General features: G+C 46.7%; 1 protein-coding gene across 1 annotated transcript; it reads left to right on the forward strand.

The window, feature by feature from the left end:
* Positions 1-4,619: 4,619 nt before the first annotated feature.
* Positions 4,620-18,080, forward strand: Neu2 (neuraminidase 2; the record flags this gene model as incomplete). Its single annotated transcript, NM_001246735.2, is given in 3 exon segments — positions 4,620-4,766; positions 15,171-15,382; positions 17,105-18,080. Coding segments are annotated over 2 exon segments (1,140 nt in total). The 3' UTR covers positions 18,044-18,080.
* Between the last annotated feature and the right edge of the window lie 7,978 nt (positions 18,081-26,058).

The raw sequence follows: 26,058 nt of genomic DNA on the forward strand, positions 1-26,058 counted from the left end.
TGTTCTGCTGGCCCAACGCTTAACAAAGTGCCGAGGCTTGGAGGCCTTAAACAACCGAAACTTACTGCCTTCAGTCACAGAGGCTCAAAGTCCGAGATTTGATTGCATCTGAGGCGGGTCTCTTTTGAAGTCTAGAATTGAAGTGCCAGCAGGTTTGGTTCTCAGCTTGCAGATGCCTAGATTCTCCTTGTCTTAGTATGTGTGTGCCCAACTCAGTTATGAAATACCCTCTACTTACAAAGCACCAGCCAGATACCAGCCCATACCTCATTTTACCTTTTCTCTTCATAGATGTATTTCCAAATGCAGTCACACTCTGAGGTATTATGTTAGGTCATAGGACCCCCCCAGCTTAGGAATTGTTGGGTTACTCAGTTCAGTCCATGATATTTTGAACTCCTGTGTTTTTTGTTGTTGTTGTTTTTGTTTTGTTTTTTTACTTTTAAGTCCAATTTTGCAAATTTCTGATGGTGTAACAATGGTTTGGTTGCCTTGTTTTCTCTTTTTGTGAAACGGACATAACAATCAGTATCAGTGTCATAGGGTTGCTATTAGAATTAAACAAATCCATGCATACAAAGCTTAAAAATAAGCGCTTGGCTGAAACGATGGCTCAGTGGTTAGAGCACTGGTTGTTCTTCCCGAGGACCTGGGTTCGATTCCCAGCATCCACGTGGCGGTTCATATCTGCCTGTAACTCCATTTCCAGGGACATTTCCAATGTCCTCTTCTGCCCTCTACAAGGACCAGACACGCGCATAGTAAACATATATACATGCAACTGAACACTTCTACACATAAAATAGTAAAATAAGATAATTAAGTGCAAAATATTTCGAGAAATAAAGAAGGGAAACCCATAAAACAAGAACGGGAAATTTCTGAGCTCCAGAAGCCCTCCTGGGGAAAGAAGGGTAATGTTCAATCCTCTTATATTTTTCCATGCTGACAAGGACACAGTTCCCACCTAGGAGGACCATAAGGCTCCCCCTGTTCTATCTATTGGTCAGAGACAAGGCTTTGGATTCCCCGTGGTAGGAGTTGGCTGGAATTCCTGCATCATAAGTTAATTTTGAAATTGTCCTACATCCTAGAGAACACAGATTTTATAAGATGAAAGAACTAACGTCTAAGCAAAAACAACAATGGCTAAGAGAGGGTGAGAGACCCTTGGGAGGCAGAGGCAGGTGGATCTCTGTGAGTTCGAGGCTGGCCAGAGCGAGTGCCAGGATAGGCTCCAAAGCTACACAGCGAAACCCTGTCTCAAAAAAACAAAACAAAAAAAATAAAAGCAAAAAACAAAAAACAAAAGAAAAAAAGAGAGAGTTGTATAGCTTGCTCTTGTGGAGGTATAAACCCTGGCAATTATATGTTGTTGTTGTTGTTTTAATTTTAATTATTTTAAAAAGTAGATTCGGAGAACAAAGGAGAAATTATAAGACTAAAAATATTTTTTGAAAATCCTAACTAGCTGGGTATGGTGGTTCACACCTTCAATTTCAGCACCCAAGAGGCCAAGGCAAGCAGATCTCTGTGGGTTCCAGGACAGCCTGGTCTCTATAGCAAGTTCCAGACCTCCCATGGCTATGCAGTGAGACTCTGTCTTAAAGAGAATTTTGAGCTAAATAAAAGTTAAAAACAATTTTTTTAGGCACAAATTTTGATTTAGTGATTTGGGAAATAGGCTTGGGGAAGGTCTTGAATGAAACAGCAGGAGGTAAAGATACAGAAAATATGAAAAAGGTTCAAACCCAGACACAGGGAGGAAAAATCACGAAAATGTAGGAGCTATTAACCAGGCCATTGTGAGGGAGAGCACTGGGAGTGGAGGAGAGGAAGTGTTCAAAGAAACCACAAGTGAGGTGTTTTTCAGAGTGGAAGGAAGAGTCCCGAGTTTGAAAGCATGCTGAGTCCTAGGCCAGCTCAACAGAATTCACATTCAACCCAGAGCTCAGCTGCAGGACACCAGAGACAAAGGGAAAAAATCCTGAGTGCCTTCAAAGAACAGACAGGCCCATCAGTCAGCATGACCTCAGCAAGCCAGGCACCATCCTGTTGACATGAGGCTCGTCACACTTCCTACCTCCCTTCCAGAGAGATCTCTGCTGAGATGTTCTGTCTCTGCCTCGGAGACATTTTCCTCCTCTTCGATGGACTGCCTCAAGAGGTCCTCCTGACCCCACTAGTCCTCTCAGTCTTCCTCAGTAAACCATGGCAATCGGCCCTGCTATTGTCCCTGCCTTCGCCAGCTCAGCTCCTCCTACATAAGCAATAGGCTATCCAGAGACCTCAACTGTGACATTCCTGCTTCTTCCTTCCCAGTGAGTATGGTGCTAACTATGCTGCATGTGTTAAACAAAATTTTGTTGAAGTAAATTTGGAGTTTATATTAAGAGATTTTCTACAGATTTGAAGCACTGGGGTTAAGAGGCAGAAAGGCATTGGGGGAAGAAAGTCAGACACACCCACACCGTAGAACATGGATGTAAGCTCTCAAAGGAGACTCATCCAATGAATGTTCTTAATCAGTTGCTCCTTTGGACCTAAATATAAGTTAAGTTTGCACATGGGATCAAGCATTCCACATTAGTTTGAGATTTTTCCACTTGGTGATCCAGCTAGGACAGAGTCACCCTCTTGCCATGCTTTGACTTTAAAATATGTTCCCACGTCCATGCATGCGCCTGCATATGGTGGCCAGAGGACAGATTCCCTATTGTTATTCACATGCTACCCACCTTCCTTTTCATTTTTAATTTATTATTACTTTCATTATTATTGTTTTTTGAGACAAAGTCTCTCTATGTATTTATGTAGTCCTGACTATCCTATACTTGCCATGTAGACTAGGCTGGACTTGAACTCACAAAGAACCTCCTGCCTCTGTCTCCTGCGTTCTGGGACTAAAGGGGTGAGCTACCACATTTAAAGGGGTGGCTCACCTTATTACTGTCAGCCATATTTTAAGATGGGGGTCTCTCACTGTCTTGGAGCTTACTGATTAGGCTAGACTGGCTGACCAGAGAGCCCAGGGGCACCTCCTTGTCTCTGCCTCTGGAGTGTTGGAATTACAAGTGCACATGCCACCATGCATAGACTTCTGTATGAGCTCTGGGGACCCAACTCCATTCTGAGTCTCATGACCCTTGATAGGTCTTTTCCGTAGCACCCACCTTCCCTCACTGTTATACATTGTGTACTCTTCTGCACCTGCTCTCTGTGTGATCTGTGGCTCAGGGAAGGAAGGTTCTCCAGACTTCTGCCAAGTGGCTTCTTCATTTTCATCTTGATGTTGCTCTCTCCCCATCCCTATCCTATTGCCATGACTCCCTGCTGAGAGCTGTGGTCCAGGAAAGCTTTTGGGGGAGCAGACAGGTGATGGTCAGTCAATCTTCTGTCCTGTCTTCAATGCTGGTAAGAGACAGAATCCCTGTCCAGAAGGAACTGCAAGCTTCTCTTTCTACTCTATGGACTGGTTGGAGACGAGGGGTCTTTGGATTCCCTGGAGCAGAAGCTGGCTGATTCCCTTCATCAGAAGGAGTTTAGTTTGAAATTGCCATGCACTATAGAAGACACAGATTTTTAGGGAGTTAAAATATAAGGTTTGTTTGTGGGTTGGAGCCCAGAGATGACATTGGGTCCCTGGAGCTAGAGTTACGCAGCTCCATATGGGGGCTGTGAACGAATCCTAAGTACTGAGCCATCTTCAGACTCTAATTTAATTCTAATACATTTACAATATCATATTTGTATATAATGCACTGTCATTACACACAGAGAGACACAGACACACACAGACACACACACAGACACATACACAGACACACAGACACACACACACACAGACACAGACACACACACACACACACACACACACACACACACACACACACGCACGCACGCGCGCGCGCTTCTCTTACCCCCTGTTTCTCCAAACTAGTCCCTCTCCTCCCATCGAGCCTCTGCCCTTCCCTTCCTCTCTTTCCCTCCTTCCCTCCCTCCCTTCCTCATCCTTTGGTTCCTACAGTCCCTTCCACCTCCTCTTCCACAGTGTTCCCTGGACCCTGGAGAGGGTGACATGGATGTCCCATTTAGAGCTAAGCTGTCACTCACTCTCAACACTTGGACCAGTTACGGGTCCCTTCTTTGACCATCTCTTTAAGATTTTCAGTTATTGACAAAACTCTTATTCCAGTTCTTGAGACTGCACGGCAGTATTAATTCAAGAGACACTATGTGGGGAAAGTCGTACCAGGAGCTCGAGAGTGGAGAGAAGCATCCTTGTCCTCTGCCCTGGTCCCCAAGATCTAGGTGGCTTGAAGCCCTGCTTCTCAGACTACCTGAGTTGCTGGAAAGTCTGAGCAAAGTCCCTGGAGAATTGGACTGACTGCTTTGAATGCCCTACTCTTATGCAGTCACCTTATCTGGGATTTAAGTCCTTCTCCCAAGACCAAGTCCCTGCTATGAGCATGCCAGAGGTGATTTCTCTCTCTTACCTCATGGAATAAGCTCTGCCTCCTAAAAACAGTCCCAAGCTATTGGGCATCTAGGCTCAGAGGAGGAGAGGGCTTATGTGACTAGCCGGCTTTGACTTCTTTTTGTTTTAAATCCCTGTTCAGGTTAAAAGTGAGAAAAGCCGGTCCTCCCTTCTCCATTTGGATTACAAGCTCAAAGGGACTGCTTATAACCTGGAGGAATGATCTCCGTGCTCCCGGGGGGAGCACTGCCCACAGTACGTGCATAGAGAGGCTTTGAGAGGAATTAAGGTATGATGAAGCAGAGGTGACTATATCACAGCTATGGAACGTGGGGAGCATAGTAAATTAGGAGTGGCTTGTCCCTAGCAGCCTGAAAAGTTGGTGGGCAATAGGACCTCGTGGACAGCAAAGTCAGCGTTTGTGTGGCCAATGCCCAAGCTTACAGCTGCATCTGTCTGTCATTCCTGCCAGCCTGCCTGGAGCAGCTGGGAAGGTGAAAGGAAGGAAGAAATTATGGAAGAGAGGGAGACGGGGTTGTAGGAATGAATGCCAGCAGAGCAGGAAAGTCTGGGGTGTAGTGCAGGCAGACTCCAAGCAGTTGTATGGACACCACTATCTTTGCTGGTTTCCACCTATGACCATGTGTTTGTGTGAGCATGCGCCTCTGTTTATGCTGTGGTGTTCAGCACTGCAGGACCCATTTATCTCCTGGACTCAGCTCTGGGTTGCTACGGTTCCTGCCACAAGTTAAAGGTGAACCCACCCTCAACCCCCAGGCAAGTGCCTTTCAGTCTAGAGTTCTGAAGGCTCGACAGCTGCCAGCTCATGCATAAGCTTGCTTGCCGATGAATACACTTAGGTGAGGTCCCTAGGTCAGCAGAAAAGTTTTAGGAACACCCACTTCTAGCAGCAGAAGTGGGGGAAGGATAGAAAGGAGGGAAACAGATAGCTGCCCCCACACTAGCAGCCTCTCACGGAGCTTGCCCCACCAAAGTGAAGGGGGTGCACAGAAGAAAAACACCAACAAACAGTCCAGATCCTACTTCCTGGCTGGGCCAGCTGTCAAAGATACAGAGGAATGTTAGGAGGGTACCCACTGAAGTTTCCAGGTTCTCATGACCAGGGACAAGGAACTGCACTAAGGACATGTGGTAGGTAACAAAAATAGTTTATTAAGAAAGAGAAAGAAGTCTCTGAGAATGGGAGCAGGCCAGTGAGCAGGGTCATGAGTCTCGTGCCCCTTTGAAGGTATTTACACAGCATCCCCTGTGTTTGCTGTAGGCATTTCTCAGCATGCTGTGTTTGTTACGCATGGCTTATTAGATTAGGAAAGTTCTCCAGTTTTTTATGCCAACTGGCTCCTTCCATATATTATTCTTGTTGTCTCTCTGGACATCTTTATTCTTTTGTTACATAAACTAACAATGAAATTGGTATGTCCATGGAGGAGTACTGGAAAGTACATGAACATCATCTGTAATAACATTAGTTAAAACTGATCGCCAGGGGTGCTTATTGACTTACTATACACCTGCGTGTGCTAGTGCATGCCTATAATCTCAGAACTTAGAAGGCTAAAGCAGCAGAATTATGAGTTTGAGGCCAGTCTGGGATACATGGCAAGCTCTGGGCCAGTCTGAGCTACATGTGAGACTGTCTAGAAAAACAGAGAACTAAATAAATGTTAAAATAAAAAAATAACAATTCTGTGCACAAAAGATATTTACTGTGCTTCATCTGTGGCACCATGCTAAGTTTGGGGAATGCATCAATGAGATTTTGTTTGGTTTTATCTTTTAACAGAGTTTTTAGCATTTAGTAAACTCACTAAAGCGGGGCCTTCTTTGCCATCTTGTACCCTACTTTCTCTTGCATTACATAGCATTTAAACAGAACTTTAACTTTTTTTCTTTCTTCTCTGTGGCCTTTCTGAGGCAGAGTCTCATTCTATAAGCCAGAGCTGGTCCAGAACTCATCATGTAGCCCAGGGTGGCCTCTTAGGAGGACACTCTTGCCTAAGCCTCCCAAGTGAGCCACCACATTAGGCCATTTTCTTAGTCTCCTGTACTTAAGGCACTCTGAAACAACACTCTTCAGGGACCCACTGGTCAGCTGGTGAGAAAACAAGGCGTCAAGGAAGTGTGTCACCAGGGGGTGGGCTTTGGTGTTTCAAAAGCTCAAGCCAGGCCCAATGACTCTCTTTTCCTGATGCCCGTGGGTCTGGATGTAGAACTCTCAGCTACTTCTTCAGCACCATGCTTCCTACCATGATGATAATGGACTAAACCCCTGAAACTCTAAGCCAGCCCCCAGTTAAATGTTTTTCTTTTTATAAGAGTTGCTTTGGTAGTAGTGTCTCTTCACAGCAATAGAACACTGACTGGGACGGTGAAGCTTCCATGGAGAAATCCCAAGTCCACATTGACTTGACTTATCTTTCAGAACTAGTGAGAGAAACAGGGGCTAAGACCAGAGCGTGAAGACCTAGAAAAGGGCATAGAGAAGGGTCACTGTGACCAGGGAGGTGGACAGGTATGGCAAACCTCCGAGGAAATAAAGAACTCAGTGTGTGTGCTTAGCTCTGAGCCAGGGAATATTCTAGACCTGAGGAGCCAATGGGAAGATATCATGAAAGGACTTTGTCCAGTATAAGAAAGGAAATAAAAGGGAGCCCTTTCTCCATCTTTGGCCAAGACTAAGACAAAAAATATGATTTGAAACCAACTTGACTTTATCTGTCTTTTGATATGTCCTGTCCTCAGCCCATCCATGTTCTGCAGAGGACTGGAACAAAGTGGGTTATGCTTTTGTCTTTGTGCCCCAACTGACTTGTTCCTTTGGGAAAGGCCATGGAGCCTTGGACATGGTGGGGCCCGAAGATCAGAGTTCATCACCAGGGGCTGACATCTCCTAGGTCTATAACCAAAGATCAGATGGTTTGTCTGCTACCATCCTTATAGACGACAGCCATCTGTCCATCAGTGCATGGAGACACCAATGGTGTGTAGGGAAGTACCTCAGATTAGAGTAAGCAAGGCATGAAGATCTTTGCTTTCTGTAGGTAGCTGTTGAACAAGAGAGGGGGTGGGGTGGGGAATGAGATATATTTGGAAATTGACATGGCCATGAGAACATGTGTGGGAGTGTTTGAAGAGAAATGGAAATTGGAAAACTTTTAGAGGCAAAATGAGGATTCTATAAGTTATTTTGAAGTAGCTCTTGGCTACAAGGATTAGGAAGAAGGGTGGCCTCCATCTGACATTGGACAGGATGGTTGTTCATGCTATATTTCCTGTGTAAGTGTGAGCTGGCCTTTGTGTTCTAAAAGAGCCTTTCCTAACTGCTATCAGATATGCATGTGTCCTGACTAGGTTTTTAATTTTATTTTGTCAACTTGACACAAGCTAGAGTCATCTGAGAAGAACCTCAATTGAGAAAATGTGGCTAAGCCTCTGGGGCATTTTCTTGATTAATGATTAATGTGGGAGGCCCTGCCCACTGTGGGTGGTATGATCCCTGGGCAGGTGGTCCTAGAAAGCAAAGTGAGCAAGCCATGAGGAACAAACTGATAGTCAGCAATCCTCCAGGGGTCTGCTTCCTGCCTTGAGTTTCTGTCCTGACTTTCTTTAGTGATAGAATAAACTACAGTTGGTTTTGGTCATGGTGTCTATCACAGCGATAAAGAAGCAGACTAAGTGGGATTGGAATGTAAGAAAAAAAAAAAAAAGCAGACTAAGAAAATGCACAAGTCCCCTGTTTCAGAGCCTTCTGGCTGATGCAGTGCTGTGGTCAGGGCTTCACAAAGGGGGCTCCATTTGACTTCTGAGCACTTTCACACAGCTTATGATTGACACGAGGTTTTCATCTTCATTTTCAGAGAACCTGAGGATCTAAGGAGTCATTTGGCTGAGCCAGAAGGCAGCCAAGCTCTACGTGCCTCCAACCTGTTCCTCCCCAGGAATATTACATTTTTCCAAACCCCAGGAAGTCTGTTCCCACTGAGTGTGTGTTGCTCAATGCATCCATTTGTAAGAAACAACTTGACTCATGATGCCCCAGGTCATCTCTGATTCAGGAGTGACTGGATTGGTAGCTGGCAGACTTCTTCCAGACTAACGAGAGACAGCATGCTAATTAGGCCAGGGCTGGGCCTGGACACTGATACTGTCCCTGAAGTGTGCCTAGTCAGATGTGTGGGAGGCAAATGGGAGCACTCCTTTAGGTGTATATAGGCACGAACTAACAGAGGGGCTGAGACTGGAATCCAGGCCAGGGGACTACAGGAGCCACAGCGACCTTCTAGAAACCAGATCCCCACTGTGTCTGTCTTTACAAGCCCAGACCTCCCTGGATCCTGTTTGGCACATGCTCCTGGAGGTATGACTTATCTCTAAATTGACCCATATGTCCCTTTGTTGACATAAACAGGAATTCTTGCTGCCAGGGCATCGTGTGAAGGATGTTGTTGTGCGTGGGGAAGCTTCCAGTGAGATCAGTTTAAAGATTATACTGGTCTCATAGTATCTCAGCCCATGCTGGTGGAACACACACCTTCATGGGTTCTCAGGTACCAAGAGTACATGTAGGGTGGGGACAGGCAGGGAAGGGACTCAGGTCAGCAACTGAGCTGCTGATTCTACTCATTTTTGTTTGTTTGTTTGTTTGTTTTTCGAGACAGAGTTTCTCTGTGTAGCTTTGGAGCCTATCCTGGCACTCGCTCTGGAGACCAGGCTGGCCTCAAACTCACAGAGATCCGCCTGCCTCTGCCTTCCCAGTGCTGGGATTAAAGGCGTGCGCCACCAACACCTGGCTGATTCTACTCTTGAATGACTTGCTCTAAACTTGTAAAGAGAGTGCTCAGTGCATCAGTTCCATGTGATTCAAGGCCCCCATCAGTTTGGGACTGGAATGCCACCAAGCCCTGGATCTAGGTGGAGTTTTGTTGAACTGGCTGGAGATGTTTTTTCTTGAGGGAGAGGCTGACCACACTTTGGTCTAATGGCCCTGCACGAGGCTGCCTTCCTTGGACTGGCACTCACCTAGGGTAGACAACTGCTATTCCTTGGAGAAAAGACACCATTCCAGGGCTGGAACCCATAGGTAGTGTCCATCCAGACTAACTAACTCAGAGCAACTGAAAACTCACTAACTGACTCAGACCAACTAAAAACTAACTCAGAACAGAGGCTTTTCTGTGGATAGAAACAGACCTCCCCATAACTACTGACATTTGGCTTTTCTTTGGGGTCCTGATGGGAAGGGCAGGGCCTGGTTGCTTGTGTTTCCTAGTATTGAGAAGGTGCCAGTTTTTTAAATTATTAAGCATCTCCTTGAAGAGAAGAGAGCAAGTGAACCAGTAATGAGACCTCTGGCTCTGCAAGATATGTGCTGGGCTGTACCCCAGCGGGAAAGGACGAGGAGGCAGCAAGACCCTCAGCTGAATGTCTCTGGGGTGTGTGGGTTGTGGCATCTGGCAGATCCAGGATCAGAGCCACGTGTCTGCACCACCTAGGGTGTGTCTTTGTGGGGAGCCACCTACCACCTTCCTGACCCACTTTTTAGTTTCCTCACAGCTGTGACAGAGCTCCAATGCCTGCTTTCCTGGGTATGTGGGAGAAGTGAACTTCCTCTTGGAAGATGTTCTGAGCTTGGTGGCCACAGCCACGTCAGTCAGCCTTGGGTAGCCTTAGGGAGGCCCAAATGAAATGCTGTTATTGTAGTCCTTTCTGATCTATTGGCAATTTCTTGCATTGAACACGATGGTGTCATCTTTCTCGTTGCTAGTCTACTGTAGTAAGTCTTGGCTTATACTGAGGCCCCCGACTACCCTCCAGCCTCTTCCGGTTCCATCCAGGCTCATCTACTGCTGATGGAGGGGGCCTCTGTGGGAGCCTCATTTAGCCTTACACTCACTGTGATCAAAGAAACTTTTCCAACAGTGAACAATATTTTAGGAGGCGATAAAGGTCCAGAACCTGAGTCTGGGTGGGTGAGTGTGGAAGCCAGCAGTCAACCTTGGGTGTCATTCCTCAGAGTCTCTCACTTTACTGGGAACTCATACTTTAGCTAGGCTGGCTGACCAGGGTGTCCCAGGGATCTCCTTGTCCCTGCCTTCCCAGGGATTGTAAGCATACTGTGTCAGGCCTGGCTTTTGACGCCGGTTCTTGGGATAGAACTCAGGCCCTCCTGCTTTCGAGGTGAACATTTTATTGACTGAGTGGTCTCCATCCAGTCTCAGAATCTGAGTTTTTGACTCTTGAATTTAGTTTTGTTCCATTGCACCATTTGGAAGCGACTGCCACTGTTTGTCGGTAGAGCTGTGCCCAGGTGCCCCAGAGGGCCCTAGACACCTGCTCAAGTGCAGAGGACAGAGTTCAGAAGTGCCTTTGCACTCAGCTTGGCCACTTAAGCCTTGGTGACCATGGTACTAATGTCTAGCATGTGTGTGTGTGTGGGGGGGGGGGGTGGTATTGGGAGAATTAAATGATGAATAAATATTTGTGAATAACAAAATTTCTAAATATAATTCACAAGGATTTCTACAACTATTGTGTACTTAGAGAATACAAAGCCTTTTGTAAGGAACGCCTGGGTAGGGATTGGGGAGTTGTTAGTGGGTGTGGGGTTTGGGCTGAAGGGGGTAGGTAAGATACCTTGTTCTGACCTTGAAGTCCTTTTTCCTTGATCTTCTCCACTCCTGGGCTCAGTCTTGTCTCTAATAACAGGGATTGACGGTTTAGAGAGATGAGCATCCTCCAGATGGACCTGCCTTAGCAGGTATCTACTGCTCTGTTGCCTCCACTCCAGCATCTCTCTATAAAAGGCATCACTCTGAGCTTCGTGGGCTTACAGAGGGCAGCAAATCTGAGGGTTAGATGAAGTAATTGCTGTCAATTCTCATCCAGACCCTAGCCCTGGCAAGAGCCATGTAGATATTGGCAATAATATTGACCTTTTCATCCCTGATGAAATACCCACTTCATCAGAACAAGCTTCTTGGCCTATTTTATTTCTGGTCGGTCCCAGGTTCCCAGAATACCACATGGCCCTGTGATGGGAATGGCTACATTTGTTGCCATCCATAAGGAGGCTAAATACTAAAGGAGGAGGTATCCAGAAAACAGTCATGAGCACTGTGGAAACCAGGGCCCAGCTTCCCATATAAACACTGACTAGGCCTGACCTGGTTTGCTTTCTGTTTTTATGGTAAACACTATGATTAAAGGAAGCCCAGGAAGAAAGGGGTTTATTCAGCTTACACATCTCCATCCTGCCCTATCACAGAGAAAAGCTAAAGCAGAAACTCAAGGCAGGAACTGAGGCCATGGAGGAATACTTCCTGGCTTGCTTTCATGTCTTGTTCAACCTGATTCCTTAGACAATCCAGGCCACCTGCCCAGGATTGGTACCTATAGAGAGCCAGGCACCCCCACATCAAACACTAATCATGAAAATGCCCCCACAGACACACCCACAGGCCAATATAATGGAGGCAATTGCTCAGTTGAGGTTCCCTCTTGCCAAGCTACTCTAGCTTGTGTCAAGTTGACAAAAATTGACCAGTACATACTCTTGATCATATTGCTTCTGCTGCCTCAGTTTCTAGGAGACACCACCATGTTGGTCACTATTGTCTGTTTCATCCAGATTTCTATCTAGTCTCACAAGGAGAACTGTAGCAGGCTCATCTACTTTCTCTCCCTGAAACTGAGAAAGGAACTCCCCTCAAATTGATTAGATTGGATCAATCGCCTGCCTTAAAAAAAAAAAAAATCCCAGAAACCTTCTGCTTGCCCCTAGGCTAAAATCTAACTTTTGTGGCCTGTGCAAACAAGGCCAACCTCATTAATTATCATGGAACACCACCCAAACTATACTGGGCTATCCCTGCACAGCCACTAGGGGTAGAGCAGAATGACTGCTCACAGTTACAGGATTTGTTGGTGGGCAATGAACACATCTGGAACTAGATAGTGGCAGTGTCTGCTCAGCTTTAGGATGGTCCTTTGAATTCGCTGCGTGGCTCTTTGAGAAGCTGAATTGTGTACTGTGTGATATTATGCATCCCTTTTGAAAACAGAAAGTGGTCCTTCTCTGTAGGATGGACCATCTAAGAGATGTAGTCACCAGAGGCCTCCAACCCTCCCCCAGACCCCATCTTCTCCTCTCTCTAAACCATGTCTCTTGTCACATCCCTGTGCTGAGCCCATTGGCTCAACATATTGGTCTCAACCCCTGCTGTTGCTCTGAAGTCACATTCCCCGGCCCCTCTACTTTGAACCCCAGGACTTGCTCATGCCTCTGTTCTGATTCCTCCTGGAGACTCCTCTGACTCCCTATTCCATCTCAGGTGTCTTTGTAGGTGTTAGCCTCCCACATTGTATACCGAAGGCCAGCTCACTGACATGGAGAACGTTTTGGCCCTGGGGACATCTTAAACTCAACCTTTAAATCTGATTATATGGTTTTATTTTCATTAGGGACCAACTTTTTAGCCCTTGATTGAGTTTCTAAGACACTGAGACATCATCTTTCTTCTCATCTTTTTCTTCTAATTCTATTCAACTCTTTCTTATTAAGTTTTATGACAGTTATATCCATAGAGCAAGATTACAGTGTGCAGGCCTAGATTTTGTTTTCTTTAGTTTTTGTTTTCTGTTTTTGTGTTGTTGTTGTTGTTGTTGTTTTAAACCACCTCAGTCTAGCCCAGGCTGGACTTGAATTGCAAACGTTCTTCCTGCCTCAGCTTCACATGTAGGCATGAGCCACCAAACCTAGCTTCAAGTCTCCATTTTTTTTCTTTTTCAAGACAGGGTTTCTCTGTGGACCAAGCTGGCCTTGAACTCACAGAGATCCACCTGCCTCTGCTTCCCAAGTGCTAGTATTAAAGGCGTACGCTGCCACCACCCAGCTCAAGTCTGCATTTTAAAGCAAAGATTTGTCTCCACCCACTGAACATTTTTTTCCCTTAGCTGGCATCTGCCCTTTCAAATGTCAGTCTCCTGCCTCTTCCCAGTAACATTCATTGTGACTGGAACAATCGGCTGGTAAGACCACACCGCTCAAAAAATGGTAAAAAAACAAGTTTTAAATGAATAATAAATTACATGGTGGAAAACTGTAGAACAGCCCCTGCCATCTGCTAGCTGCCCCCACTCTTTCATGTCCTCTCCCCAGAGGTTAAGGCATGGGTAAGTAAGACTTCATAGGAAGCTGGTGGCTCCCTCGGCAGCAATCTGATTGAGGTTTCTGAAGCCATTACCTGTAGCAAGCTTTCTTGTTGGGATGACACAGAGACTTATTATTAATTATGAAAGCTTGGCATATAGCTTAGGCTTATTCCAAGCTATCTCTTGTAACTTAAATTAGCCTGTTTCTACTTTCTGTCATGTGGCTTTTTACCTCTCCTCCATTCTGTGTGTCTGACTCCTTCTGTGTCTCTCTGGTGTTCCTCTCCACACCTAGATTCATCTTAAGTTCCTCTCTCTGCCTGGAAGTTCCTTCTAACCTCTCCTGCCTAGCTATTAGCCATTCAGCTCTTTATTAAACCAATAAGGTGCCTTAGGCAGGCAAGGTAAAAAAAAAAAATCGACATATCTTTACACAGTCTGCTCAAATATCCTGCAACAGTTACTCTTAGGGAGGGTGGGCAGCTAGTATGACAGAGTGAGGGGTGCCAAGATTCAGTCTTAAGAGTTGGCTCAACAGACCCTGAGGGTTTTACTCCACACAGGAACAAGGGGTTCTTAAATTCTTATGTTTTATGTCCTATCCTTCGTTGTTGTTTGAAACAGGTTTCTCTGTGTAGCCCAGTCCTGGAACTCATTCTGTAGACCAGACTGGCCTTGAACTCACTGCCTGCTTCTGTCTCCCAAGTGCTGGGGTCAAACATGTGCACCACCAATGCCTGGCTTTATGTCTTAACATCTGTACTTATGTTCTGGATAGGTGGGTCATCAAATACATCCTTTATTGAAGATTACCTTGGCAACTGGTTCTCTCAGCCAACGAGGTTATTCCAGCTAAGAAGTTAGCTGTCAACTCTTTGTCAACCATAGTCACCAAGTTATCCCCTGACTTCCCAGTTCTTTGCAGCAAATACTTATCATTATTGTTGTTCATTTTCTTATATCTCTAGGGCTCCACCCAGCCCCATTAGTAAGTACAGCCTATCTCTCCAGATCCACAGCCACCCCCTGCCTGCCTCAGGGTGGCACCCACACAGTGGGGGCAGCTAGTTTATCAGCCTCAGGCAGCTGTGGGAACTGAGCCTGGGGAATGGAGGCGTTTTCTTCATCTCTGGAACAGCTTTCTAGGGCTCTGGAGTTATAAAAGGCTCCCGTGTCATTCCCTGGCATCCGGACAGCTGCGGAGTGCCACTCAGCAAGCTCTCTACTCTACGCAGGCTTAGCAGCAGAAGGTTGTCACAAATCTGTTGTGAGGGGAACAGTTGACTTATGTCAGGAACCTAATACAAAAACATACTTTTCTATTCCTAGATGGAGTCCTGCCAGTGCTACTGCACAACTGGCAAATGGGGTTTGGGGATATGAGAAAGGAGACAGAACCTTTTAGAGGACAGGCCACCAGACAGGGCCTGGCTTGCCCATCATATGAGTGCCACCTGACTGAAGGACTCTAGCTCCTGGCACAGGTATGACAGCAGACACTGTGGCTTCTCTTCCTGCCCAGATCTCAGGCCCATGGCGACTTGCCCTGTCCTGCAGAAGGAGACGCTATTCCAGACAGGAGACTATGCTTACAGAATCCCTGCTCTGATCTACCTGTCAAAGCAGAAGACCCTGCTGGCCTTTGCGGAAAAGCGTCTGACCAAGACGGATGAGCATGCAGATTTGTTTGTCCTACGAAGAGGAAGCTACAATGCAGACACCCATCAGGTCCAGGTAAGGCAGGGCCCTGCTGCAGTGGCTCCAGCTGGGATGTCTCAACACATACTCATGGGGGACCTGGGTGCTGTGGAACCAGGCATAGATCTCACAGAAACCCATTCAGGGACATTCAGGATGGCTGAGGGGTTCCAGTACCCAACCCAGACCTTGCTTGGGTTCACCAGGAGCAAGTTTTGTTGGCTGACCACATGCTTCATCACGTGCCTGACTGAGCTTCCCAGAATCCTTGAACACCCAAGGGTGGGGCAGTTCATTGTCATTTAACAGGAGCGATACCCTCCGAGGGAAATTAATCTAGGGACTGGGGGTTGGATGATTGTGTGGCCCTCGTAACATTACTCTCATCACAAATACATGGTAGCTATTCAGAGTATGGCATCCAAGTTTCTTTTGACTGGCACCTAATTGTTATACACAGTCATGATGCTCGAAGAGGATGGAGCCGAGTTCAAGGCCTGGGTTCATTCCTTATCCAAGGGATGGCCTTAGGCAACTTGGCTACCTATTTAGGCCTCTCATTCTCAAAATATGAACTCAAGCTAATGTCACTACTTCTTCAGCATCCAGGGATCAGGCAACACAGTGGCCATCGATCTTTTGGTATTGTCTGTACTTGGAGTCCTGTACTGGGGCAACTGATGTAGGCTAGGCGTAGACGATGGCTGTGGCGTACATGCTGTAGCACTGACCGCAGGGAAGCTCAGTGTGAATCTCCAGTATCTCTGAGTTCATTGGCAGAGTCTCATAAGTAATGCAGGTGATGCAAGGTGACCCTCATTTTCTGTCTGGCATCAACCAGCCTTCTGCGGTCCATACTAAGCCTTTGCCTTTTAAGAATGCTGGACCAGCCAGGAAGAGGAAGGATGGGGTTAGGAAAGGTTCCTACCATAGTTACTTAACCTTTTTGTTGTTGTTGTTTTTAAATCACTTTCACTTGGGAGGCAGAGATAGGCAGATCTCTGTGAGTTTGAGGCCAGCCTGGTCTACAGAGTGAGTTCCAGGGCAGGCTCCAAAACAATACACAGAAACCCTGTCTCAAAAAAAAAACAAAAAACAACAACAACAACAAAAATCACCTTGCTGGGCGGTGGTGGCACACGCCTTTAATCCCAACACTCGGGAGGCAGAGGCAGGTGGATCTCTGTGAGTTCGAGACCAGCCTGGTCTACAAGAGCTAGTTCCAGGACAGCCTCCAAAGGCACAGAGAAACCCTGTCTCCAAAAACCAAAAAAAAAAAACAACAACAACAACAAAAACACCTTTCCTTGCTTGTTTGTATGTGCATGCACTTGAGTAAGTCCGTTCTCTCATCCCACCATGCTGGTGCTGGAGATTGAACTCATCACCAGGTTGGTGGCATGCACCTTGACTTGCTGAACCATCTGCTGGCTCCTGAGCTCCTTTTGTGCCTTGGGGGTCAGGCATGTCATGGGTGCTCCATAAATATCTGTTGGTTGGAAGCAAAGTAACAGAGCCTTCAGGGAGTGCGGTGGGGGAGGGGGGAGGATGGGAGGGATGGAGACAGGGAGAGGAGCCTGACTCCTCCTGCGCTGGGGGAGAGGGGTGGCATCTGGTAGGTGAAGTAGTCTCTTCACCGCCTTTGGCTCCATCTCTAAGATACCCCTGCCCCATGGACCCCCAGAGTAGCGCCTGCCTGTCCTTGTCACAAGCAATTTCAAGTTTGTGTTTCTCTTTCTTAACTCTCTTCACATTCAGTGGCAAGCTGAGGAGGTGGTGACCCAAGCCTACCTGGAGGGCCACCGCTCCATGAGCCCATGTCCTTTGTATGACAAGCAGACAAGGACCCTTTTCCTTTTCTTCATCGCTGTCCGTGGGCAAATATCAGAACACCACCAGCTCCAGACTGGGGTTAATGTCACACGGCTATGCCACATCACCAGTACTGACCATGGGAAGACCTGGAGCGCTGTCCAGGACCTTACAGATACCACCATTGGCAGCACCCATCAGGATTGGGCCACATTTGGCGTGGGTCCTGGGCACTGTCTGCAGCTGCGAAACACAGCTGGGAGCCTGCTGGTCCCTGCTTATGCCTATCGGAAACAACCCCCTATCCATGCACCTGCCCCCTCTGCCTTCTGCTTCCTCAGCCATGACCATGGGAGCACATGGGAGCTGGGCCACTTTGTGTCCCAGAACTCGCTGGAGTGCCAGGTGGCTGAGGTTGGCACTGGCGCTGAGAGGGTGGTCTATCTCAATGCTAGGAGCTGCCTGGGAGCCAGGGTCCAGGCACAAAGTCCTAACAGTGGCCTGGATTTCCAGGACAACCAGGTAGTGAGTAAACTTGTAGAGCCTCCCAAAGGCTGCCATGGAAGTGTGATTGCTTTCCCCAACCCCACCTCAAAGGCAGATGCCTTAGATGTGTGGCTGCTCTATACCCACCCTACAGACTCCCGGAAGAGGACCAACCTGGGTGTGTACCTCAATCAGAAGCCACTGGACCCCACCACCTGGTCAGCTCCCACCCTGTTGGCAACAGGCATCTGTGCCTACTCGGACTTGCAGAACATGGGGCACGGCCCTGATGGCTCCCCGCAATTTGGGTGTCTGTATGAGTCAAATAACTATGAAGAGATTGTTTTCCTCATGTTCACCCTGAAGCAAGCTTTCCCAGCAGTGTTTGGTGCCCAGTGATCTTGCTGCATGCGGCCCAAAGTGCTTCAAAACACCCATCTTTCTTTCCTCCCAGCATCCTCTAGACTTTTGAGTCCAGCTCTTGGGCCCCTTCTTTGGGAGTATGCGGAGAGCTTGATCTCCTGACTCTTCATAGACTTCATTGTTCCAGCCTCCGAAGTGGGTTCTATTTCCAGCCCAGAAATCAAAGGAACCTGGCTTTCTCCAGCCTCTTGACAGGGAAGGTGGGGACAATGTACACAGAGGCTGTCATTCTGTGTGTCGGCTGTCACTATGCTAGCTTAGCCTGCCTGTTTCCCCACTCCTAGTTTTTGGATGAGTCTTAATAAATTATCCAACCCAGCCTATTTCTTCCTGGAAAAATGTTCAGAGTCTCCGGGGAAAGGTTTAGCTAAGGATATGAATTAGCAAAGACCTCAGTGTCTCTCTCTCTCTCTCTCTCTCTCTCTCTCTCTCTCTCTCTCTCTCTCTTTCTGTGTGTGTGTGTGTGTGTGTATGTGTGGTGTGTATGTGTGTCCTTGCCAATGCATTAGAGTAGACAGCATCAGAACACTTTTTGTTTTTTAAACCTGCTAAGTCATTGTATTAATCTTCAAGGAATGTTCTAACGAATTACCTCCGGCTCAAAGGTAGGAAACAAAAGTTTTGCAACTCTCAAGCTTGCAAACCATGTTCTCTGAGTGCCTCCAGAGCAAGGTTCCCCTCTTGCTTCCTCCACATTCTGGTGGCTTCCAACAATTCCTGCCAGTTTTCACAGCTTATGGCTGCATCACTACCTCACATGGCTTCTTCCTCCTATGTTCTCCCCTCTGTCACTCAAGACAAATGCTGGTTGGTTTAGAATCCACCAGATGACCCAGAACGGGCTCATTCCCAACACCCTTCATCACATCAACAAAGATACTGTTCCTACATCCTGTCACATTCACAGAGACTGGGTGTTACTTGTGTCTTGGGACCCTTACTCCACCCACTGCAGGCATCCTAAACATGTTTTTTCCATGCACATGATATAGCTGAAGGTAGGAAGGTGATTCTGATGGATCAATGAATTCGAAAGAATCAGGGGTGGGCAGGGTGGGGTGGGGCTGTAGGATGAGTATCAGAAGTGTAGCACTGCTTTGGGATACTCAAGCCTGTGGTGATGGGAGAGCTGTGTGGCAGAGAAGGAAGCGATCAGGGATTCTAAGTTAATGTAGTTCTTATCACAAAGAAACAGCCGAGCGGAGGCTCTCCCAGGCTGTCTCAAGGGATGACCAATGGAGGAGACTAGCATCTGTTTGATGTCCTGGGACGGTTAGAGGCCTCTGTGCCCTTTGTGTTAAGAGTCCCATGCCCTATGAAAGGCTTGCCCTTGACCTTACCAGACCCTCTGTCATCACACCAGTGACACCAGTTACAGGTATAACTGAGTGACATCTTTTTTTCAGCAAGTGTGGAAGTCAGAGGTGTGTGTTTCTTTGGAGGAGGGCAGTAGAGGGCCTATTGGAATGCCGCCTTTCCTTGTGAGGGCTTAATCCAGCCAGCTAGAAGGAAAACTAGTTCCTCTGTTGGGGGATTCCCATCTGGTATTTGAAAAGCATTCAGAGTAGCTAGGATAGATCCTGGGCTGAGCCCAGGAGATGGAGGGCTTGGAATGCAACCAGGCAGTGACTCTAGAGATGATGAAGATAGATGAGCCCACAGTATACTGTCCAGATCCAGATACCCTGAGAGTGCAAGGGTCCTAATAATTATTTCACCAGTCAATAGATTTTACCCAGGGCTGTTCTCACCAAACTGGGAGGATTAGGGGAGCCACACATCTCTTGAGACTGAGAGGTGTGACGAGACCTTGCAGGTTAAGACATCTTTATTCAAATAATACCGGCCAAGCAAAAGCCAGAGCATGCCGAGAGGCAGCAAGCTAGAGAGGCCAGAGAGAGCTTCCACGTGTCTCCTGCACCTTAAGAACGCCACATGCGTCATCCTGAGCATCCCCTGGCCATGTCCTGACAGGCGTGGTTAAGCACATCTGTGGCCAGCCCTTAGGAGGCGTGGTTACGGTGTCTCCCTACAGAGAGGCATTCTCTGGGCACTACTTGGCTATTAGAACTCCCTGGGGAGTTTCCCAGCAGTCCTGGTGCCAGGGTCTCACCAGGTCCAACTGATGCAGAATCCCTGACACTGGGACCCCAGGGAGTAGTATTTCATCAAAATCTCAAGTTATTCTAATGAATGCAAGGATTGAAAAGCACGGGCATATATATATATTATATATATATATATATATATTTCTAGAATTCCCTCTAGTTTTAAATACAAATACCAGTCTTCTAGTTTGAAAAAAATGATCTGGTTAAAGCTGAACTGATCCATTCACCAAAAGATGCCATTAAAAGAGTGAAAACAGAAGCTGTCAATAGGGAGGAGATATTTATGACACACATATCTGACAAAGGATCTCCATCTATAATACAGAAACTAATAAGAAAACCAACCAGCCCAATAAAAACAGGCAAATGCACCAAACAGGCCCTTTCCCAAAGAAAGTGTTTTTTAAATTCTTTTTCATTTTACATACTAACCCAAGTTTCCCCCCAAAGAGGATATTCTAAAGGTTGCTAAACACATGGAAAGATGCTCATCACAACCTTAGTCCCAGGGGCAATACAGATGAAAACTTAGCCATTAAAATGATCAAGATTTTAAAGTCAGCAGCAGCAAGGATTGCAGGGATCTAGAGCCATTGCAGCACCCACACACTTTCGGGAGACGAGTTACTGCTACAACCACTTGGGAAATTGTTTGGTAGGAGTCCCTAAAGCTACACATGCCAATCTGTGATGCAGAAATCCCACCTCTGAAATGAGTATCAGAGAAAAGGGGGCCTGCATCCACCAAAGACTGGAAGGTTGTCTACAGCAGCCACAGAGAGACGGTCAACCTAGAAGGTAATCCATGCATCAACGAAAGTTGAATGGACAGCTGGTATACTATAAGACTCCACGGAATGAGCTACTGTGGCGTGGGTAACTTTCTCACAGTGTGCTGAGGGAAGGGGGCCAACATAGCACATACTGGACAAGAGTGCAGACTTTAGTATTCTCATGAAGGGGGCAGTCAAAGAAATGAATCTGTAGTACATCAATCAGGATTGGGGAGCTGTCATCTGGAAGACAGGAAGAGGGAGGATTCTGGGGTGCAGAAGTACTGTTGCTTCACCTGTAGCTGGCTAGGTGGTCGATTCCATCCACAGTCAAATTCTGTGTTCTGTGCGCATCCAGGTTGCATAGCTGATTGTATGTGAGTTATGTCCTAAAGAGAAGGAAGCTGAAGTGAACAATTTAACTTCAACAGTGATATTTTATACTGGATTTTTAAAACTTTGGATGGAATTTATTTTTTTTAATTTTGGAAGAATTTTAGATTTACAGAAAAGTTACAAAGACAGAGAAACAGCACACGCAGAAGTCTTATGTAACTGCAGCATACTTTGTCAAGCTGAGACACTCGAACTGGTGTGAGACTAGTAACTGCACTCTGGGCTTTACTCTGATCTCACCAGTTTTTCCCTGGACATTATTTTCACTAGTCTGGAATCCAAATTAGGATGTATTCAGCACAGGTAGTGATAGGTTTTTTTTTTTTTCCATAACGAATTTGTGTCTAGCTTATGCCACATTGCTGGGGGAATACAGGCCAATCTTGAATACAGTGCTACCTCCTTGTGTGTGTTTGGGGGTGTGGCGGGACATGTGCACACACATGAGTAACTAGTGCAAGTTCATCCCCCCGGCACAAGCTTGAGACTGGCAGCCCAGAACGGTGCAATGTATGTCTGATAACCTGAGGGCCAGGTTGCAGATGCAGTAGGAACCAACACTTGTACATCAGCATAGACTGAAGAGAACTAGAGCTCCCAGGACGGGGCTCCAAGGTCCTAGCTCTTGACCACCTCAATTTGGAGCAGCTGCATCCGAGAAGCCCCTCTCTTAGATTCCATCTTCAATATTATGTGGCTTCATGGACACACTGAGAAAGGCTTTCCGATCTGGGGAGGGATGTGTTGGCTGGAGCATCTGCCCCCTGGGGAGGGGAGGTAGGTCTCTGTGAGGCTCCCAAACTGCCTGCTGTCTAGTCCTTAGAGTGGTCAATGTTGCCTTACAGGGGCTTGGGAGACGTGACTCAGTTCATCTGGATATGGGGAGGTTATCTTAGATTAGCCAGATGGGATACACACATACCCACAAATGTCCTTGTGAGAGGGGGCAGAGGGGCATTCTGTGGAGGAGAAAGCAGAATGGCCCCCAAAGTAAGATACCACACCTGTGAGGATGGAGAAAGCAGCCAGAGCTAAGGAAGTTAGAGAGTGTAGTGCCAGGCAGGGACCACTCTGCCCAAAGCTGTGGAGAACCTGGCTCTGTAGACACCTGAACACTAGCCCAGAGAGCCAACTTTGGGCTTCTGTCCTTCAGAACTGTGAGGGAAGAAAATTTGCTGCTTTACAGAAATTTACCAGGTGTGTGAAGGCTGTGGTACCCAAGCTGACATGAAGTCATGACTGGAAACTCAATGAAATTGGTTAAGACAGGAAATGAAAAGATTACCAGTCGCATTTTGGTGACATGTGTTTTAGCCATGTCAGATTCTGCCTTCTTGCCTAAAAGTTTTAATTATCCCAAAGTCACACATGCAACCACGTATGCATATATGTGTGTGCACACATGCATATATAGTCACATGCCCATATAGCCTGTGTGTTCATAAATGCACACATAGACACATGTATGCACAGCTGTTCACACAGAAACACACACATCACATATATAGGCACGTGTGCATATAGATGTATACATGCAGAAAATGGTGTACGAACACACAGACACTAGGTGGTGGTGGTGCATGACTTTAATCCCAGTACTTGGGAGGCAAAGGCAGGCGGATCTTTATGAGTTCAAGGTCAGCCTGGACTACAGAATTAGTTCCAGAACAGCCAGGGCTACAGAGAAACTCTGCCTCAAAAAACAAAACAAAACAAAAACAAAAACAAAAACAAAAACAAAAGTAAACAAAAAATGCACAGGCATACAGACATATACAAACATGCACAATAAATTACACACATGTAGTTACACAGGCAAATACCATGCATGCACACATGCAGATATGTGTGCATACTTACACAATAATTAGATTCTCCCACAGACACCAGCTTCTCATGTCAGCTTATGCCATGAAAGACCATGCCTTCTAAACAGATTGTACCAGGTCCCTTCACTGGAAACACTGAGGGGGGTGTATGGTGAGAAAGAGCTGAAGTCAAGAAGTTTCCAGTTAAAACCATAAGAGAGGGGCCAATTGCAGCATCTGCAGGGTGGATGCTTGAAGTTGCCTTGTTGTGGAATACTACTTTAACTAGGTAAAGATGTGTTACAGTTGTTTATGCTATGGACTATTAAACTTTAACTGTGTAAAGATGTGTTACTTTTGTTTATGCTACATTTGCTTAATGATGCAAAGATGTGTGTTTAATTATGTAAGGATGTGTTGCATTTGTTTCACCTTGCCTGCCTAAGGCACCTGATTGGTCTAATAAAAAGCTGAATGGCCAATAGCTAGGCAGGAAAAAGGATAGGTGGGACTGGTGGACAGAGTGAATAAATAGGAGGAAAAATCTAGGCTCAGGGAAGAACAAGGACAGAAGGAAGAGGAGGAGGAGGAGGAGGAGGAGGAGGACAGGAAAGAGAGAGGGATGCACCCAGAGCAAGAAGCCAGGCAGCCACTAGTCATCCAGACACAAGAAGCAGTGAAAGTAAGATATGCAGAAGGAAAGAAAGCAAAAAGTCCCGAGGCAAAAGGTAGATACACAGAAACAGATTAATTTAAATTAAAAGAGCTAGCCAGAAATGAGCCAAAGCTAGGCCAAGCATTCTATGCATGATTTAGGAGGTAGTTGGTGGCTCAAAAGAAAAAGCCTGGTACATTATCCAGTCTGGCCCTGCAAGAAAAGATACAGGGTGTTCTTCTCAACCCAGCACTGCTGGTAAGAAGCATTTGCCTCCCCCGTGTGAGCAGGACTAACTCCATCAACATGGCAGCCACAAACTGTGATTCTGAGAGCTAAAACTGCAGCAACAAGACAAGAAATGTTAGCACTTTAGAGAGGAACATGACCTTGAGGCCTGTTAGTCTGTCCTACTCATTTATACATAGGTGAGATGGTATAGGCGTTTGAATGAGAATGGCTCCCATAGGCTCATACATGGCATGTGTGGGGCAAACTTCTTGGAAGGATTAGGGGGTATGGCCTTGTTGAAGTGTGTCAATGGAGAGGGGCAGTGAGGTTTCGAAAGCCCACAGCAGGCCCCAGTCTGCTCTCTCTCTCTCTCTCTCTCTCTCTCTCTCTCTCTCTCTCTCTCCCTCTCTCTCTGCAGATTTACTGCTCCAGCACCATGTGTGTGCCCCCACACTCCCCACCATGTTGATAATGGATTAAACCTCTGAAACTATAAGCATGCCCCCAGTTAAAAGCTTTTCTTTATAAGACTTGCTGTAGTCATGGTATCTCTTCACTAGCAATAGGCCACTGACTAAGACAGATGGGGTCTGATGACTTCCTCCAAATCACATAGTTAGCAAAAGACATGACCAGGAAAGCATCTGGGTTTGCCAACCTTAGAACCAAACCACAAGCGTGCATCTGTCTGAACATCCACAAAATACAAAGGTTCTCCCGGTTCTGAGGTATAGGGTCCTATCGGCCTACCTCTGGAGCCATTGGGCCCTGAGCTCGGTCCCTGCCCTTCCCTCATCTCCCCACCCCAGGAAGGGGAGCTAGCAGCTGCTGCTGTGGGTCGCAGGCTGCAGAGTCTAGACCCAAGAATACAAGGAACTGAGATATGAATTCACCTTCCCTCACTGACAGCCTAAGAAGGCGGCAACACTCTCAGAGCCAAGCAGATTTGGGAGCGTGCTGCCACCCTGCATGGCATCTCACCAGCAAGGAGAGAGAGTGAGGAAAGAATCCAGTATTCAAATGCGCTGCTCAAAGAAGGGGAGCGCAAGCGCTGACTGTACTTTTGGCAAGGGGCTGCTTTTCCAAAACGCCATTTTTTGTACTGCTTTTAGAGAGGCCTATTTTTAAAGCAATAGGTGCCAAATGTTTGGAGACAAAAAGAACCAGGGGGGGTGTAGGGGGCATCCCACTGACCACATTTTCTTCTGGTCTTTAACCTGATAACAGCCCTCTTTCTCCCAAGCTAGATTGCATTTCAAAACTGAGCCAGACTTGTGCTTGCTCTCCCTCTCTTCCTGCCTGATGTGTAGTGAGCCTGTCCTCCCAGCAGCTCTCCTGCAGAAGGTAAGACGCCAACAGACACAGCTCGGGTGACTTAACCACCCCCCCCTTTTCTGCTAGACACTGAAGCCACCCCTCCTTTTGGTTATAAATAACACTGGAGAAAACATCTTCGGGGACATACCTTGTTCTTTATTGGGGATTGTTTCTGTAAATCAACTCTTATAAAAGCTTATTATTGAGTCAGGATAAACATTTAAAAGCTCTCGAAACACTTTCACAAAGAGAAATGCAATTCCCCTTTTAGAGCTAAATGTCATGCAATGGCCTTCTAAACCTTCAAATGCCCAAGTTCCCAGAAATATTGTCTCCATTTTTCATTTGGTGTTGAAGCAATGGATCACAGGCCCTATTTTATTCCTGCTGCTGAATAATCTAGGTAAAACACCCCAAGTGAACAAACATAGAAAGTTCCAGACTCACAGGGTTCTAAGTACCCTGTCTGACTTTGTTCATCTGACTGGGGTGAGAACAGTTGTCTGGGAGGCTGGGTGACTTGATAAGTCACACAAGTCCTGGCCTATCCTGAATCAGGCTCCTTCAGCCCAACCCCACCCCGGCTCTGAAGCTCAAGGACCTCAAACACTAGCCATTGCCTCATCTTCTCCCTTCCTTCACACAGGAAGGTTTGGTGGGGCAGTCAGGGCCTATGCCCAAGCTCCAGTCAGATGTCCTG

This window comes from Cricetulus griseus, chromosome 2, assembly GCF_003668045.3.
Source record: "Cricetulus griseus strain 17A/GY chromosome 2, alternate assembly CriGri-PICRH-1.0, whole genome shotgun sequence".
Lineage (NCBI taxonomy): Eukaryota > Metazoa > Chordata > Mammalia > Rodentia > Cricetidae > Cricetulus > Cricetulus griseus.